The 19,347-nt window shown below is 34.1% G+C and overlaps 1 protein-coding gene across 6 annotated transcripts in view; it reads right to left on the reverse strand.

Annotated features, from left to right (window-relative positions):
- Positions 1–19,347, reverse strand: part of PRKACB (protein kinase cAMP-activated catalytic subunit beta) — a 142,831-nt gene that overhangs the window by 68,033 nt on the left and 55,451 nt on the right. For 3 of the 6 annotated variants that reach the window (XM_010803369.4, XM_059881713.1, XM_005204374.5), the window contains exon 1: positions 142–5,816. In XM_010803369.4, coding sequence (XP_010801671.2) covers positions 142–151 — 10 coding nt within the window. In that variant the 5' untranslated portion in view covers positions 152–5,816. 6 annotated transcript variants of the gene reach the window in all.

Consider the following 19,347-nt stretch of genomic DNA (forward strand, 5'->3'; position numbering starts at 1 on the left):
TAATCAACCAAGACAAATAAAATCCCTTTTATTTTAGAGCCACATGATTTAAAAATTACAACATTTCTTAAATCTAAGCATTCATCCACCCTTTTACATTTCAAAGATTTTTTTAAATTGCTATTTTCTTCAAATACTCACACAATCCCATGTTGAACCTGGCAAGGAACAAACAGCAGAATGATTGCACCTAAACGTCTTTCAATTACACCAGCTCTTACTGCTAGCTGTGGACCTCACTGATATTAAAATGCTGTGTGCTGTTGCTAGTGACTATTGGCGATGAATCTTATTGCCCAGATCGCTGATAGCTTTCATTTTTCATGAGCCAGAAAGCTATACTGCAGCACAAATGTTAACCATTTAAACATTCTATATTATGGAAAAGACAAAATATAATATATATATATATATATCTTCACTATTAAAGGAAAATTTTAAAGCAACTTATTTATAAACTTCCATTAAATTCAGCATCAGAGTCAGATGCCACTTATATGGTTTTCAAAAGAGGGGAATACACAAAAAAGTTACTAAAAATTATTGTTGAAGTATAAAATCCCTTAAACAGGATTAAGATAACAGATTGTACAGCAAGGTGGATGGTATGGTTAACAACTGTTTTGATTTCCAGAGACTGAAAATTTGTACCAAAATGGTACAAAGGCTCTATAGAATGGTTCTTTTTAAGTGAACATGCCATTTTAAAAGTTGCCAGGGAGACAGGACTTCCAGTGATGACAGAATAGGTAAGTCAGCAAATCTTCTAAGAAATAATTATGAAGTTGGACAAAATTATCAAAAGCAATAACTTCATGGTCCTGGACATCTAATAATCACAAACAACAATCTGAGAAGCATTTCTTCACGAAAAACTGCTAAATTCTGCATGAGCACAGTGGGAGTCTGTGGTGTTCTTGTTTAGTGCTGCTCCTGTTCCTCCACAGCTCAGTCAGTGCAGGGTGTGGCTCCATGACAAGCAGGAGCTTTACTGCCAGAGAGGGTTGACATGATTTAGAGAAGCAGCCAAAAAAACCCATATAAGTGATACTGTCTATTAAAAAAAAAAAAGCAACTGTAGGGAATGAACAGGGAAAGTATCCAGCTTTGCTAGTCTGAAATTGTGGCCTTAGTAGGGGTGACGAGTAGACAGATGGTCTAGCAAAAAAGTGAATATAAAAAATGTAAACAAGAGAGGCAAAGAAGGCCCAGATAAGCTTTTCATATATCCCAGGTTGGCAAGGAAACTATTCCATAGGAGAGATCCAAGAGGGCCCAAAGGGAAGTTTAAACTGATACAGACTTGAAAGTACAATAACCCAAGCTTTATTTTTATTTATTATTTTTTAATATAAATTTATTTATTTTAATTGAGGGTTAATTACTTTACAATATTGTATTGGTTTTGGCATACATCAACATGAATCCGCCACAGGTATACATGTGTTCCTCATCCCGAACCCCACTCCCTCCCCGTACTATCCCTCTGGGTCATCCCAGTGCACCAGCCCCAAGCATCCGGTATCATGCATCGAACCTGGACTGGCGATTCGTTTCATATATGATATTATACATGTTTCAATGCCATTCTCCCAAATCATCCCACCCTCTCCCTCTCCCACATAGTCCAAAAGACTGTTCTATACATCTTTTGCTGTCTCGCATACAGGGTTATCGTTACCATCTTTCTAAATTCCATATACATGCGTTAGTATACTGTATTGGTGTTTTTCTTTCTGGCTTACTTCACTCTGTATAATAGGCTCCAGTTTTATCCACCTCATTAGAACTGATTCAAATGTATTCTTTTTAATGGCTGAGTAATACTCCATTGTGTATATGTACAACAGCTTTCTTGTCCGTTCATCTGCTGATGGACATCTAGGTTGCTTCCATGTCCTGGCTATTATAAACAGTGCTACGATGAACACTGGGGTAACCCAAGCTTTAAAACTCACTGCAGAAGACTTGAAAACTGCCTGAATATTGAATATGCTCTTCAACACACAAACAGCCCCATCAGCATAGACTGGATCACGGTGTTTGTGCACAACCTCTGATTAATCACTGAATAATAACTAAGCTATGCAGACACAGTGTAATCCTTAGTACAGAAATCAGCAGCTGGACAATATGGCAGAAACAGTCCATAGATTACAACCAAGAAAGATATTAAAACAAAACAATATAAATAAAAACAATCCTCAAGAAAAAATAATCAGAGTGCAGAGTTGCTCTGAAATATTATTTTTAAAAGTCAAAATTCTGACAAAAACATTATGTAATCCATAATGAAGGAAAAAAGATAGAAAATGTCTCTGAATGGGCCCAGATATAGGATTTAGCAGACAAGACTTCAAAACAGCTATTATAAATATGTCAAAAGAATAAAAGGAAATTATATTTAAAGAATTAAAGGAAGATATGATGGCAATGACACAACAAAGAGAATTTCAATATAGAAAGAGAAACTATTTAAAATATAAAAGTTATAGACTTGGAAAGTACAATAACTCAGACTTTAAAACTCACTCCTTAAGCCCAAGAGCAGGTTGAGGTCAAAAGACTCAGACTCAGTCAGAACTTGAAGATAAATCAATAGAGATCATCCAGTCTGAAGAATACGGAGAACAAAAAACACGAAAAAAAAAAAAATGAACAGAGCCTCAGAATCCTGTAGGATATAAACAGTATCAGCATACATGTAATAAGAAGCTTAGAAGGAGAGAGATAAAGGGCAAAGAAAAAATATTTGCAGAAATAATGGTTGACAATGTCCCAATCTGATGAAAAACATTAACCTTTAATTCAAGAAGTTCAAACAATGCCAAGTATGGTAAGCACAAAGAAATTCATACAGAGACACCTCATATTCAAGTTGTTAAAAGACAAAGAAAACATCTTCAAAGCAGCAAGATAAAATGACTAATCATATACAAGGGAAAGCAATATGATTAATACTGACTTGTTCACAAAAATGAGAGAGGCCAGAAGGCAGTGGAATAACATATTCAAGGTGCTAAAAGAAAAAACCTTTTTACAATTCTTTATTCAGTAACACTATCTTACAAAAACAAAGGTGAAATAAAGATATTTCCAGATAAACAACAATTGAAGATATGTGTTATTAGCAGAAATAGTTAACAGAAGTTGTCCCAGATGAAAGGAGAAGACACTGGACAATACTCAAATTGACAGGAAGAAATAAAGAGTACTAGAAATGGTAAATATGTAAGTAAAAAACTATATAAACACATTTATCTTTCTTGTCTTAATTTCTTTAAAGATCTTACAATTGTATGAAGCAATCATTGTAACACTGCATTTCTAGGTTCATAAAAATATAAATGCAACGTGAAATTAATAACACAAAGCTGGAGAAGAAATGGAGCTATACTGGATCAAAGTAACTATATTTTACTAGAATAAGTCAATACTATAGCTCCACAAAATGGAGCTATACTGCATCAAAGTAGCTATATTTTACTTGGAGAAGGAAATGGTAACCCATTCTAGTATTCTTGCCTGGAGAATCCCATGGACAGAGGTGCCTGGCAGGCTACAGTCTATGGGGTCCTAAGAATTGGACACGACTGAGTGACTAAGCACAGCACCCAGAATTAAGTCAATATTTTACTAGAATTAGTCATTAATACAATATTGGAGAAGAAATGGAGCTATATTGGATCAAAGTAGCTACATTTCCCTAGAATTAAGCCAATTAAGTAGATTCTGATAAGACAAAATGCATAATTTAACCCCTAAATCAATTATTAAGAAAATGTCTTTTAAAAATATAGTTTAAAAATCAGAGAGGAATTAAAACGGCCTCCTACAAGTATCTGTTTAACACAAAAGAAGGAAGAGAGGAACAATAATACAAAAAGCCCTAAGACATATAGAAAACAAACAGCACATTGGAAGATGTAAATCCAACCATATCAATAACTACATTAAATGTGAATGGAATAAACAGATCAAAGGCAGAAATTATCAGAGTGTATAAAAAAGATATATATGCTGTCTACAATGGTCACACTTTAGATTTTAATATAAAAACAGGATGCAGGTAGGAGAGAAAAAGATATACCATATAAAGAGTAACCATAAGACAGATGGAATACCTGTATCAGTATCAGACAAAATAGACTTCAAGACAAGAAATATTACTAAAGTTAAAAAAAAAAAAAGGAAATTTCATAATAAAGGGCCAATAATTCTGGGAGATTTAACAATTAAAAATGTATAGGCACTGAACAAGAGTCTCCAAAATGCTAAAACAAAAATGACAGAATCGAAAGGAGAACTGAGTAATTCCACAATTACAGTTGAAAATTTAAATATTCCTCTCAATAATTCATGGAAAAAACAGAATCAATGGAATATAGAAAACGAATTATATAATTAAAATAACATTTATAAAACACAGCTTCTAACATCAGCAGAATACATTCTTTTCAGGTAGACATGAAAATTCTCCATTTAATCATATGCTAAGCAATATAACAAATCTCAAAATAATTGGAATGGAAAATATGATCTTTCATTATAGCAGAATTAAATTAGGAATCAACAACAGAGAGTAATTTTGGAAATACCAGCACTGGATTTAAATAACAAAGAAATCTGAAAGGAAATCAGAAATACACACACACATACACACACACACACACACATATAGGTGTGTGTGTGTGTGTGTATATATATATATATATATGTTTGGAATTAGAAAATATTTTGAACTGAATGGAAAAAACCTACAAGAAATCAACGTGCTTAGGATATAGATAAAGCATAGCTTAAAAGGAAATTCACAACTTTAAACCCCCCCAAAAAAGAAAGGTCTCAAATCAATTTAAGTTTCCACTTTAAGAAACTTAGAGTGAGCAAATTAAACCAAAACCAAAAAGATCACAGTAAAATTCAATGAAATGGAACATAAAAACAACAGAGAAAATGAAGAGACCAAAAGTCTTACTGATAAACTTTTACCTAGACTGACCAAAATAAAGATAAAACAAAACAAGACAAAATACTTAATTACCAAGGTCAGGAATGAAAAGATGACACCACCATTGATGCCAGAGAAATTAAAAGGATTATAAGAGGATACTATAAACAACTTCATGCAAACTATATAATTTAGACAAACTGAACAAATTCACAGAAAGAAACAAATTACCAAAATTAACTCAAGAAGAAATAGAAAATATAAAAATACCCAGAAACAAATAAAAACACTGTCAGTAATTAAACATTTTCCCACAAAGAAAAGCTTGGGTCTAGATGGCTTTAATGGGGAATTCTATGAAACATTCAGAGCTATCATACCAACCTGACCCAAACTTTTTTAGAATATAAAGGAGAATCTAACTCTTTCCAACTTATTCTGAGACCTTATGCCAAAACTAGTCAAAGATCAAAAGAAAATTACAAGTAAATATCCATTACAGTACAAAAATCTTTATCATAAACTTAGCAAACCTAATTCAGCAGTATATAAACAAGACTATACACCAGGGCCATATAGGATTTATCCCAGGAAGACAAGGTTGTTTCAATACTGAAAATTAATTAATGGAATAGAATAAAGTAATAATAGAATAAAAGACAAAACTACATAACATCTCAATGTATATAGCCGAATCATTCCACAAAATCCAATACCTGTGATAAAACCTCTCAACAAACTGTGACTAGAAGGGAATTTCCTCAAGCTGATAAAGGGTGAGTGTGGGGGTGAGGTGGGGAGGGGAACCCTATGGCTTAGATTATATATAAAGAAAGATAAATGTGAAAGATGGAATGTTTTTCCTAAGAATGGGAATAAAGCAAAGATGTCTGAACTCACCACTTCTATGCAACTTTGTACTAAAGGTTCTAGCCAGTACAACAAGGTAAGAAAAAGATATTTTAAAAAGATATTAAAGAAAAAAAATAATAAAGGTATACAAATAGACAAGAAAGAAAACTGTCTTTTTTTGTGGATGATTCTATATGTATAAAATTCTTTAGAATCTATAAAGAACTAATAAATAAGGTAATCAATATCACAGGATATAATATATAAAAATCAATAGTATTTTAATATACTAGGAACAAATAATCCAAAAATGAAATTAAAAGAACAGCTCCATTCACAATGGTATTAACAGAAAAAAACTATTCAGGAATCCACTTTAACATGACTTGTTCACTAAAAAAAAAATGAAAAAGAAAACATTTCACAGAAATTAAAGAACTTCTAAATAAAGAGAGTTATTTCATTTTCATAGGTTGTAAGACTCAGTATTTTTAAGAGAGGATTCTCCACAAATTAATCCATAGATTGAATGAAATGTCTATGAAAATCCCAGCAGGTCTTTAGAAACTGACAGGCTGACATTAAAATTTATATGCAAATGTAAAGGACCCAGAACAGCCAAAAAATTTTGGAAAAACAAAGCTTGAGGACCTACACTTTTTGATTTCAAAACATTGTTTAAAGTTACAGTAACCAAGACAGTGATATTAGCATAGCACAGATATAAATTGATCACTTGGAAAACACTGAAAATTCAAAAGTGAATCCCTCCATTTATGGTCAATTGACTTTTGATAAAAGGTACCAAGATGACTAATGGAGAAAAAAGTCTTTTCAACAAATGCAGTAAAAATTGGATATCTATGTGAGTAAAAAAAAGAAAAATAAAAACAAAACCCCAAACTCCACTCCATACCTCACACCATATACAAAACAACTCAAAAAATGAATTTCCAAATGAAAGCATAGAAAAAATATCTCTATTACCTTGAGTTAGATACAAGTTTCTTTTTTTTTTTTTGGATAAAGATTTCTTAATATTTGGTACCAACAGTACCATCAAGAGAAAAAATTATAAACTGGACTTCATTAAAACTACAAACTTTTGCTCTTCAAGGATATCTTTTAAGAAGATAAGACAAGGGGATTTCCCTGATGGGCCAGTGGTTAAGAATCTGCCTTGCAATGCAGGGAATGTGGATTCGATCCCTGGTCAGGGAAATGTGTCCCACATGCCTCAGAGCAACTAAGCCTGTGCACCACAACTTAAGACATGCCACCAATGAGGAGAAAATAATTGAAAGTTATCTATTTGGCAAAGAACTTGTGTTCAGAATTTATAAAGAACTTTAAAGAGTTGAAATAGGAAAAACACCCTCAATTGGGCAACAGATTTGAAAATATATTTTTCCAAAGTAGATACACCAGTGATTTATAAGAACATGAAAAAATGCTCATTATCATGAATCCTTGGAAAAATACAAACTGAAACCATAATTAACTGCTAATTCACACACAACAGAATGGCTAAAATAAAAATGACTGATGATACCAAGTGTTTTTAATAATAATGTGAAGAAACTGTAACCCTCCTAACATTGTTGATGGGAATATAAAATATTAAGCTTCTTAGAAAAATAATTCAGAATTTTCTTAAAAAGAGAAACATAAATTTACCATATAACCCAGTAATGCTTCTAGATATCAACACAAGAATGAAAGCATGTCCACCCAGTCTTGCATGCAGATAGATACAGCAACACTATCCAAATAAACCCCAAACTGAAAACAGACCTAATGTTCATGTTCATCAGTTGCCGAACAGATAAACAGAAAAACAGATGTTATATCCACACAACACAGTATCATAAATAAAAAGGAACCAACTATTGATATATTCCATAACATGGACAAACCTCAAAAGCATTATTATAAGTTCAAGAAACCAGAAACAATAGATTACATATACTGTCTAATTCCAGTTTTATAAAACAGTCAGAAAAGGAAGTCCATGAAAGTGAAAGTCGCTCAGTTGTGTCTGACTCTTTGGGACCCTATGGACTATACAGTCCATGGAATTCTCCAGGCCAGAATACTGGAGTGGATAGCCTTTCCCTTCTCCAGGGGATCTTCCAAACCAGGGATCAAATCCACGTCTCTCGCATTGCAGGCAGATTCCTTGCCAGCTGAGCCACAAGGAAAGCCCAAGAATACTGGAGGGGGTAGCCTATCCCTTCTCCAGCACATCTTCCCAGGAATTGAACTGGGGTCTCCCGCATTGCAGGCGGATTCTTTACCAACTGAGTTATGAGGGAAGCCCATGATCAGTGTTTGAGGCTGAGGTGAAAGTGCGATTGATTGCAAAAGAGTACAGAAGAACTGTTGGCAGTAATGAAAATGTTCTAAAGCTGAATTGTAATGATGGCTGCATTTTTCTTATAAACTTACAGAAAGATTTTACAGAACAGTGATCAAGAATATGGGCCCTGGATTCAGACTGTCTGGGTTCAGATTTTATCTTGTTAGTTATGTTACCTTGAGAAAACTACTTTACCTCAATGTATTTCAGTCTCTTCATCTATAAGATGTTAATAATAATAGAATCTATTTTATTGGGTTTTTTTAAAGCATTACATAAACTAATATACGCAATGTGCTTAGAATGATGCCTGACAGTAAATAAATGTTGCATGTATACATGTAATAATGTATTGTTATTGTCATAATAATATTGTCATATACATGTAATAATGTATTATACATGTAATTATATATTATACATGTAATTATATACATGTAATAATGTATATGACAATATTCTACCCTGGAAATGTGGGAGTGGAGTGGTATGAATCGCTGCTATTTTGCACAATCAGAACTAGAAAATATACTGTATAATATGAATGAATCTCCAACCCAAGCAGATTATCACGTTGATTACTAAAGATAATGCTCTATTCAACAACTAAAACATGTCTCTCAGACCATTTGCTAATAATTGACCAATTTTGAAAAGGAGGAAAGTTTCTGATAAACACTAACATAAAAAAGAAAATAAAGCACACCGTGTACCAGAAAATTATACTATAGAATTTAAACGTCTTCTCTGAATACTGAAAAAAAATATTTAGTCATTTAGCATAAAATTTTTTTTAATTGAAAGATTATTGTTTTACAGAATTTTGTGGTTTTCTGTCATACATCAACAATAATGAGCCATAGGTACACTCATGTCCCCTCCCTCCTGAACCTCCCTCCCATCTCCCTCTTCATCCCAACCTTCAGCCTGTCACAGAGTCCCTGTTTGAGCTCCCTAAGTCATACAGCAAATTCCCACAGGCTATCTATTTTACATATGGTATTGTAAGTTTCCATGTTACTCTCTCCACATATCTCCTGTTCTCCCTCCTCCTCTACCCTCATGTCCATGGTCTGTTCTCTATGTTTCTCCACTGTTGCCCTGGAAATAAGTTCATCAGTACCATCTTTCTAGATTCCATATATATGTTAGTATACTTCACTCTGTGTAATAGGCTCTAGGTTCATCCACCTCATTAGAACTGACTCAAATGTGTTCCTTTTTATGGCTGAGTAGTACTTCATTGCAGAGAAGGCAATGGCATCCCACTCCAGTACTCTTGCCTGGAAAACCCCATGGACGGAGGAGCTTGGTAGGCTGAAGTCCATGGGGTCGCGAAGAGTCGGACACGACTGAGCGACTTCACTTTCATTTTTCATGAATTGGAAAAGGAAATGGCAACCCACTCCAGTGTTCTTGCCTGGGGAATCCCAGGGACTGGGGAGCCTGGTGGGCTGCCATCTATGGGGTAGCACAGAGTCGGACACGACTGAAGCGACTTAGCAGCAGCAGCAGTACTTCATTGTATGTATGTACCACAGCTTTTTTATCCATTCATCTGTCAATGGATTTCTAGGTTGCTTCCCTGTTATAGCTGTTGTAAATAGCGCTGCAATGAACACGGGGGTACATGTGTCTTTTTCAATTTTGGTTTCCTCAGGGTATAAACCTAGGAGTGGGATTGCTGGGTCATATGGTGGTTTTATTCCTAGCTTTTTAAGGAATCTCTATACCATCTTCCATAGTGGCTGTTTCAGTTTACATTCCCACCAGAAACGCAAGAGTGTTCCCTTTTCTTAGCATCCTCTTCAGCATTTATTGTTTGTAGATTTTTTGATGATGGCCATTCTGACTGGTGTGAGATGGTATCTCATTGTAGTTTTAATTTGTATTTCTATAATAATGAGTGATGCTGAGCATCTTTTCATGTGCTTGTTAGTCATCTGCAGGTCTTCTTTGGAGAAATTTCTCTTCAGGTCCCCTTCCCACTGTTTGATTGGATTGTTTGCTTTTCTGGTATTGAGTTGTATGAGCTTGCTGTATATTTTGGAAATTAATTCTTTGTCAGTTGCTTCCCTTGCTATTATTTTCTCCCATAATGAGGGCTGTCTTTTCACCTTGTTTGTAGTTTCCTTTGCTTTGCAAAAGCTTTTAAGTTTAATTAGGTCCCACTTGTTTATTTTTGTTTTTATTTCCATTACTGTAGGAGGTGGGTCATAGAAGATCTTGCTTTGATTTATGTCGAGTGTTCTACCTATGTTTTCCTCTAAGAATTTTATAGTTTCTGGTCTTACATGTAGATCTTTAATCCATTTTGAGTTTATCTTTGTGTGTGATGTTAGGTAGTGTTCTAATTTCATTCTTTTGCACATAGCTCTCCAGTTTTCCCAGCACCACTTATTGAAGCTGCTGTCTTTGCCTCATTGCATATTCTTTTCTCCTTTGTCAAAAATAAGGTACCCATAAGTGTGTGGGTTTATCTCTGGGTTCTCTATCTTGTTCCATTGGTCTATATTTCTGTTTTTGTGCCAGTACCATACCGTCTTGATGACTATAGCTTTGTAGTATAGACCGAAGTCAGGAAAGTTGATTCCTCCAGCTCCATTCTTCTTTCTCAAGACTGCTTTGGCTATTTGGGATCTTTTGTGTTTCCATGTGAACTGTGAAATTTTTGTTCTAGTTCTGTGAAAAATGCCATTGGTAATTTGATAGGGATCACGTTGAGTCTGTAGACTGCATTTGGTAGTGTAGTCATTTTCACACTGTTGATTCTTCCTACACAGGAACATGGAATATCTCTCCATCTGTTTATGTCATCTTTGATTTCTTTCATCAGTGTCTTATAATTTTTCTGTATACAGGTCTTTTGTCTCCTTAGGTAGGTTTATTCCTAGGTATTTTATTCTTTTTGTTGCAATGGTGAATGGGATTGATTCCTTAATTTCTCTTTCTGATTTTTCATTGTTAGTATATAGGAATGCAAGTGATTTCTGTGTACTGACCTTGTATCCTGCAACTTTGCTGAATTCACTGATTAGCTCTAGTAATTTTCTGATAGTTTCTGTTGGGTTTCTATTTATAGTATCATGCCATCTGCAAACAGTTAGAGTTTTACTTCTTCTTTTCTGATATGGACTCCTTTTATTTCTTTTTCTTCTCTAATTGCCATAGCTAGGGCTTCCAAAACTATGTTGAATAATAGTGGTGAGCCTGGACACCCTTGTCTTGTTCCTGATCTCAGAGGGAATGCTTTCAGTTTTTCACCACTGAGAATAATGTTTGCTGTGGGCTTTTCATATATAGCCTTACTATGTGGAGGTAGGTTCCTTCTATGCCCATTTTTGAAGCATTTTTATTATAAATGGATGCTTAATTCTCTTGAAGGCCTTTCCTGCATCTATTGAGATGATCATATGGTTTTTATCTTTGAATTTGCTAATATGGTGTATCACATTGATTGATATGTATATATTGAAGAATCCTTGCATCCTTGGAATAAACCTGACTTGATCATGGTGTATGAGCTTTTTAATGTGTCGCTGAATTCTGCTTGCTAGAATTTTGTTGAGGATTTTTGCATCTATGTTCCTCAGTGATATTGGCCTGTAGTTTTCTTTTTTTGTGTTTGTCTGGTTTGGTATCAGGATGATGGTGGCCTCACAGAATGAGTTTGGACATGTTCCTTCCTCTGCAATTTTTTGGAAGTTTCAGAAAAATAGGCATTAACTCTTCTCTAAATGTTTGATAGAATTCCCCTGGGAAGCCATCTGGCCCTGGGCTTTGGTTTTTTGGGAGATTTTTGATCACTGTTTCGATTTCAGTGTTTGTAACTGGGTTGTTCATAATTTCTATTTCCTTCCCAGTTCGGTCTTGGGAGGCTGACCTATTTTAAGAATCTGTCCGTTTCCTCTAGATTGTCCTCTAGGTTGTCTCATATTCTCTTATGGTCTGTTATATTTCTGTGTTTTCTGTTGTAACCTCTCCTTTTTCATTTCTAATTTTGTTGATTTGATCTTTCTCTTTTTTTTCTCTTGATGAGTCTGACTAGTGGTTTGTCAATTTTGTTTATCTTCTCAAGGAAACAGCTTTTAGTTTTATTAATCTTTGCTATCTGCTAATCTTAGGTATTCTTTTTTTTTTCCCCATTTATTTCTGCTCTAATCTTTATGATTTCTTTCCTTCTGTTGACTTTGGGATTTATTTGTTCTTCTTTTTCCAGCTGCTTTAGATATAGAGTTAGGTTGTCTATTCAATGCTTTTCTTGTTTCTTAATGAATTACTGTATTGCTATAAACTTTCCTCTTAGAACTGCTTTTGCTGAATCCCTTAAGTTTTGGGTCATCATGTTTTCATTGTCATTTGTTTCTAGGAATCTTCTGATTTCTTATTTCTTCAGTAACTTTTAGTAATGTATTGTTTAATATCCATGAGTTTTTATTTATTGCAGTTTTCTTTTTTTTCATGCAGTTGATATCTAGTCTCACAGCACTGTGGTCAGAGAAGATATATGATACAATTTCAATTTTCTTAAATTTATTGAGGCTTGATTTGTGGCCCAAGATGTGGTCTCTCCTGGAGAATGTTCCATGTGCACTTCAGAAGAAAGTATATTCTTCTGCATTTGGATGGAGAGTCCTGAAGATATCCATTAGGTCCATATGGTCTAATGTTTCATTTAAGGTTTCTGTTTCCTTATTGATTCTTTGTTTTGATTATCTGTCCAATGGTGTAAGTGGGGTGTTAAAGTCCACTACTATTATTTTGTTACTGTCAATTTCCCCTCTTATGCCTGTTAGTGTTTCCCTTATGTATTGAGGTGCTCCTATGTTGGGTGCATAAATATTTACAATTGTTATGTCTTCTTCTTGGATTGATCATTATGTACTGTCCTTGTCTCTTATAACATTCTTTATTTTAAAGTCTATTTTGTCTGAAATAAGGATTGTCACTCCAGCTTTCTTTTGCTTTCCATTTGCATGTAAGATCTTTTCCATCCTTTTACTTTCAGTCTGTATGTGTCTCTAGTTCTGAAGTGCGTCTCCAGTAGGCAGCATGTATATATATATATATACGGGTCTTGTTTTTATATCCATTCAGTCAGTCTGTATCTTTGGTTGGTGCATTTAATCTGTTTACATTTAAGATAATTATTGATATATATGTTACTATTGGCATTTTCTCGATTGTTTTGGGTTTGCTTTTGCAGTTCTTTCCTTTCTCTTGTGTTTACTGGCTATGTAAGTCCCTTTAGTATACACTGCAAAGCTGGTTTGCTGGTGCTAAGTTTTCTTAACTTTTGCTTGTCTGTAAAGCTTTTGATTTCTCCATGAATTTTGAATGAGATCTTTGCCAGGTATAGTAATCTTGGTGGTAGATTTTTCTCTTTCAGTACTTTAAATATATCTTACCATTCCCTTCTGGCCTGCAGAGTTTCTGCTGAAAGATCCACTGTTAATCATATGGGTTTTCCCTTGTATGTTACTTGTTGCTTTTCCTTTGCTGCTTTTAATAATCTTTCTTTGCATTTAGCACTTTTTTAATAAACTTCAAACTTTTTATTTTGTATTGGGATGCAACCAATTTGAAACAAATTTAATTCTGAAAGAATACAGTACATGTGTATCTGGGACAGAATTTAATACAAAAGTCTTAAAATGGTTATAACAATTCTCTACATTTGTTCTATAAAATATAAATATAATGAAATGCACAAAGATTTAGCTACAAAGATGTTTATCACAGCAGTTTTTTTATAAAACAGCAAAAAATTAAAAGTCTAGATAGCTAGTGATGGTATAAATTGTGGTACATCCTTAAGACTGAATACAAAAAAGCCATTTGTACTGTAGAACAATCTCTATGATAAGGCAAAATGTTATGACATATGTATCAAGAGATTCCAATTTACAGTGGAAATTTCTGTACCTATGCATAAAACAGATATGCATAGAACAAGGTTATCTTTTGGTAGGATTGCATGTGATTTTTTACTTTGTTCTTTTCTACAGTTTGAAAATTTTCTCCAATGAAGGCATAATATTTGTAATCAGATAAAGTGTTTCTCAAACTTTAATGTGCATATCAATCAGCTAGGTAATCTTATTAAAGTTCAGATTCTGACTCACTAGATCTAGATCTGGGCCTGGTTTTTAACAGGCTCCTGGGTGATGCTAATGCTACTAGACTGGGATGAAACTTGAGCAAGACACTATATAATATTATATACTCAGTCTTCCTTCTCTAACCATGTAGATTATGAAGATCACAATAGAACAATTTTTTAGAGAAAGCTTGTTACTGTAAGACTGTAGTGATATTTAATGTTGGTCTAACAATTCAACATTAACTGAGAAATACGCTGGCAATACAAAAACAAACTGACAAATTCTATGCCTTTTAGGAGTTTAAAATCAAATAGGGGAGAGAGGTAACTTGAGGACTAATGTAACATAATTTTAATACTATATAATAAAGCATAACAGAAGTGAGTATAGATGTTATAGAACACAGGAAGAGATCATGAATTCTAAAAAGGATAAACGTCAGAGGAACAGAATGCTTCAGTGATTTTGTTACAGAGATAGTATGTGAGCAGAGGCTTAAAGTAGGATATATCCCCATCATTGGCAGTAGTAGGAAAAGGAAATTCCAAGTAGAATAAACACCTTACATTGTTGTTATAATGGGATTCCACCGTCTGACTACTCGTTATCATGTTCACATAGTGGCCAAAAGTGTTAGTTCTGCATAGCTAATTATTAAGAGAAATGCAAAAATCAAAACCACACAAAGCTATCACCTCATGTCTCACAGAATGGCTATAATCCAAAATGTACAAATAACAAATGTTGGAGAAGATATGGAGAAAAGGAAAGTCTCGTAAACTGTTGATGGGCATGTAAACTGGTGCAGCCACTAGGGGGAACAGTAACTACCATATGATCCAGCAATTCCACTCTAGGGTATATATACCCAAAAACATTTTTAAAAATGAAAATAATAATTCAAAAAGATACACGCACCCCAACTTTCATAGCAGCACTGTTTACAATAGCCAAGACATGGAAGCAACCCAAATGTCCATCAATAGACAACTGGAAGGTATGGTATATGAACGTGTGCATATATGTGTGTGAATGTGTATATGTGTGTGTGTATATATATATGTAGGTGTACATGTGTATATAAAATATATATATAAATATAAACATACATAATACTCAGCTACTAAAAATAATGAAATACTGCCATTTTCAGTAGCGTGGATGGCCCTAGAGAATATTATGCTTAGTGAAGTAAGTTAGAGAAAGACAAGTATGACTCACAGACAGAAACAGACTCACAGACATAGAAAACCAACTCACAGACATTGAAAATAAACTTGTGGTTACCAAAGTAGAGAGGGAAAGGGTGGGCACAAATTAATGGTATGAGATTAACATATGCAAATTACTATATATAAAGTAGAGAAGCAACAAGGATTTAATGTACAGCACAGGGAATTATACCCAGTATCTTGATAATGGAATAGAATCTGCAAAGAGCTAAAGCAGTTATAATAGACCAGTTTAGGCAGTTTTAACTTTCCAAAGTTCATACAGTCTTTAAGGCAGTTTACTCCCATGCTTTAGTGCAGGGGTCTCCAACTTCCAGGATCTAATGCATGATAATTTGAGGTGGAGCTGATGTAATAATAATAGAAATAAAGTGCACAGTCAGTGTAATGCACTTCAATCATCCTTCCCCCAGTCTGTGGAAAAACTGTCTTCCCTGGTGCCTAAAAGGTTGGAGACAGCTGCTTTAGTGTACTATATCTGTATCTTTGTAACTTCTAAGCTAAAAGACCTCCCACATTATCTTTTCATCTACTTTTTTCATCTGCAATATTCCACTGCTTCTTGGTAGTAATTAAGTTTTTGAGGATTTACAATATTATAGCCTGAAAACTAGGCTATGGGAAAAATAAGATTGAATTATTACCCTCAAAAACAAGAGCAGAAAGAGCAAACATACAGACAACATAGTAGTCAAGGAACAATGAAATAGTAGCTTAAAAATGTATAAGTAACTTTCTGTGGGAGTTTAGCACTGAAGAAGAAATTAGCATTAAGAAGAAGATGGAGCTTTCAAGTATACTGAAGAATGAATTTTGAGACTCAGAGGAGGAAAAGGTGACTGCAGCCATGAAATTAAAAGACACTTACTTCTTGGAAGGAAAGTTATGACCAACCTAGACAGAATATTAAAAAGCAGAGACATTACTTTGCCAACAAAGGTCTGTCTAGTCAAGGCTATGGTTTTTCCAGCAGTCATGTATGGATGTGAGAGTTGGATTATAAAGAAGGCTGAGCGCTGAAGAATTGATGCTTTTGAACTGTGGTGTTGGAGAAGACTCTTCAGAGTCCCTTGGACTGCAAGGAGATCCAACCAGTCTTCCTAAAGAAGATCAGTCCTGAATGTTCACTGGAAGGACTGATGTTGAAGCTGAAACTCCAATACTTTGGCCACCTGATGCAAAGAGCTGACTCATTTGAAAAGACCCTGATGCTGGGAAAGATTGAGGGCACGAGGAGAAGGGGATGACAGAGGATGAGACGGTTGGATGGTATCACCAACTCTATGGACATGAATTTTGGTAAACTCTGGGAGTTGGTGATGGACAGGGAGGCCTGGCGTGCTGTGGTTCATGGGGTCGCAAAGAGTTGGACACAACTGAGCGACTGAACTGAACTGAACTTAGCTCTGATTCTATCTGAAAAAAATCCATATACAAAATTGCTCATTTGTTCAATACAGTATTTTTATCTAAACTTCACTAATATGGATTTGTATCTGCCAGAGAAATAACCCATCAATTCACAGGAAAGAATATGTAAAGTATTTGATGGTATTCATCTATTCAGTGCTTAAAGTGTTGCAATTAGACATTAAATATATAAAGTCCGACATTTAAAATGTGCAAAACTTCCATCAAGTTCAGCATTGTATAACTCAACACACCATTTATGATCAAAGAAAGATTTAGAAGCTAACCATAACAAATTTGCTGGAAAGAAAACTCAGTGGAATGTCAATATTCCCTTTCATTCTGAGTTAGAATAAAAAGAATTCCTTCATGTTTTTGTTTTGAACTTCATGTACTTATATGTTCATGGAATCAGCTGTTAAATATTTATGTTATCAAACAGGAATTCCTGTTACTTTAGTAGTAAAAGATAAAACACATTTAAGGCACCTGGAAACCACTATATGGCCTTTATTTTTTGTTTCTTCTTAAATTTAATGTCATTGAAGAATAAAGAAACTTGTATTAAAATTGTTACATTTCATATATGCCTAAATTGATCATTATAATCTTTACTCAATAGTTCAGAAATCTAATTTTTACTAAAATTTAATGTAGTTTCTGTGCTTATCTTATTTCCTAAATAGAACTTTTGAAACAAGCATACTCAGAGAGCTTATCAGCAGGAGATATTACATTCTTTTTTCTTATCAAACAAATCATGCAAGTAAACTGTTCTAAATAGCATAAAGAATGTAGTTTGCATGAAAACTGCATACTGTCAAAGTGCCTTCCATAACTCACACTATAAATGAGTAAAAATTTGCGTTTCCACCAAAAATAAACCTTGGAATTTTGAAACAAAAGGATTCCTCTGTTTCTGTTGTATCCTTATTTTCTCCTCTACATCAAAACATTTCATAATAGGAAACCAGAACTCCACGCCTACCATACTCATCACTACATATATACAATTATTTTGTCTATGATATTCTGGGATATGAAATAGAAAGTGAAAGAATGCTTGATTAATGAACAGTCACTCTTTAAGTATTTCTTATATCACATCTATTATTTGAATGGCTACAAAGTTTGTACTTCATTTCACTGTGCACACACAGAAGTCGCTTAGTTGTGTCTGACTCTTTGCGACCCCATGGATTGTAGCCCACCAGGCTCCTCGGTCCATGGGATTTTCCAGGCATGAATACTGGAGTGGGTTGCTGTTTCCTTCTCACTGTGCACTATGATCCTATTATTTTGTGACATCACAATAAAGAAAAATGTTAACAGCATTTTATTTGTTTCTCCAAAAGAAATCATAGTTCCTGATATTACCTTCAGTTGCTAGATTTTAATATGTGTCTCAGAAAGTGTTATAAGCCCCACCCATTTTTTTAAATGTTGAGGGTACAGCTCAAACACAACTTTTCATTATTAAAAGCCCATGACATTCATTATTTGTGACACATTTACTAAATACCCTCTATTTGTAGAAATAGGGGCTACTGTACTAATCCAGTGCTGTCCTCATTCCTCATTGAATGTTTAATTAAAAGATCCCTGAAATGCATAAAAATGATTTCCAAAAGGCCTTAGGAGACTGCAATTTAACAGAACAAGGCTAGTAGAATGAACAGCAAACTTTTGTTGCTTGGTAAATTTTAATAATGTACTCCTATTTCAATATTCAACAGTTCATTACCTTCAAGATATTTGCAATTTCTCATTACCAACTTGCTACATAGTAAGGATTAATTATAAATCATCAAAATCTCTAGAAGGAAAAAAAGTACAAATACATGTTTTTTACTTTCTCCTTAACATAACTTAAAGGTAAAAAAAATTCTGACGTGATTAAAAAGAATTCAAATAAGCTTCCGTGGAACTATGAAGCTACTATATAAACAAAGGTATCAATTCTGCAAGCCATTCTTGTTCTGTTGTTGCTTTTTGAGCTGAGTTTTCTTAACTGCTATGGAGTATATAAACAGAAAGAGGCAAAACCTAGTGCTATTTGGTGATCAAAGACACTAAAAAGCACCAAGAGTAATTCTATTGTTCCTTTAATCAGAGGGACAAAAATACTGTGAGGAAGGTCCAAGGTGAGATGTGGAATGGCAGCATTGGTATTGTTTATAATTGAAATGTATCCTTTAAAAATTGCATGTCACAAAAAATCATTACGTATCACCATTTCAGCCAAGCAATAAGTCCAAACACTTTACCATGTCTGGAAAGAATGTGATGCATGCATAAACAAGTACCCTCCACTATAAGAAAGCTTCTGATATTTTTAATGTTATAAATGTAAGATTTCACATAGAATACATAGAGTAATCATAGTATGCTTTCATATTATAAATCCTGCTTGTTAAACTAAAGTAACTTTTACACATG

This window comes from Bos taurus, chromosome 3 (genome assembly GCF_002263795.3).
Source record: "Bos taurus isolate L1 Dominette 01449 registration number 42190680 breed Hereford chromosome 3, ARS-UCD2.0, whole genome shotgun sequence".
NCBI lineage: Eukaryota > Metazoa > Chordata > Mammalia > Artiodactyla > Bovidae > Bos > Bos taurus.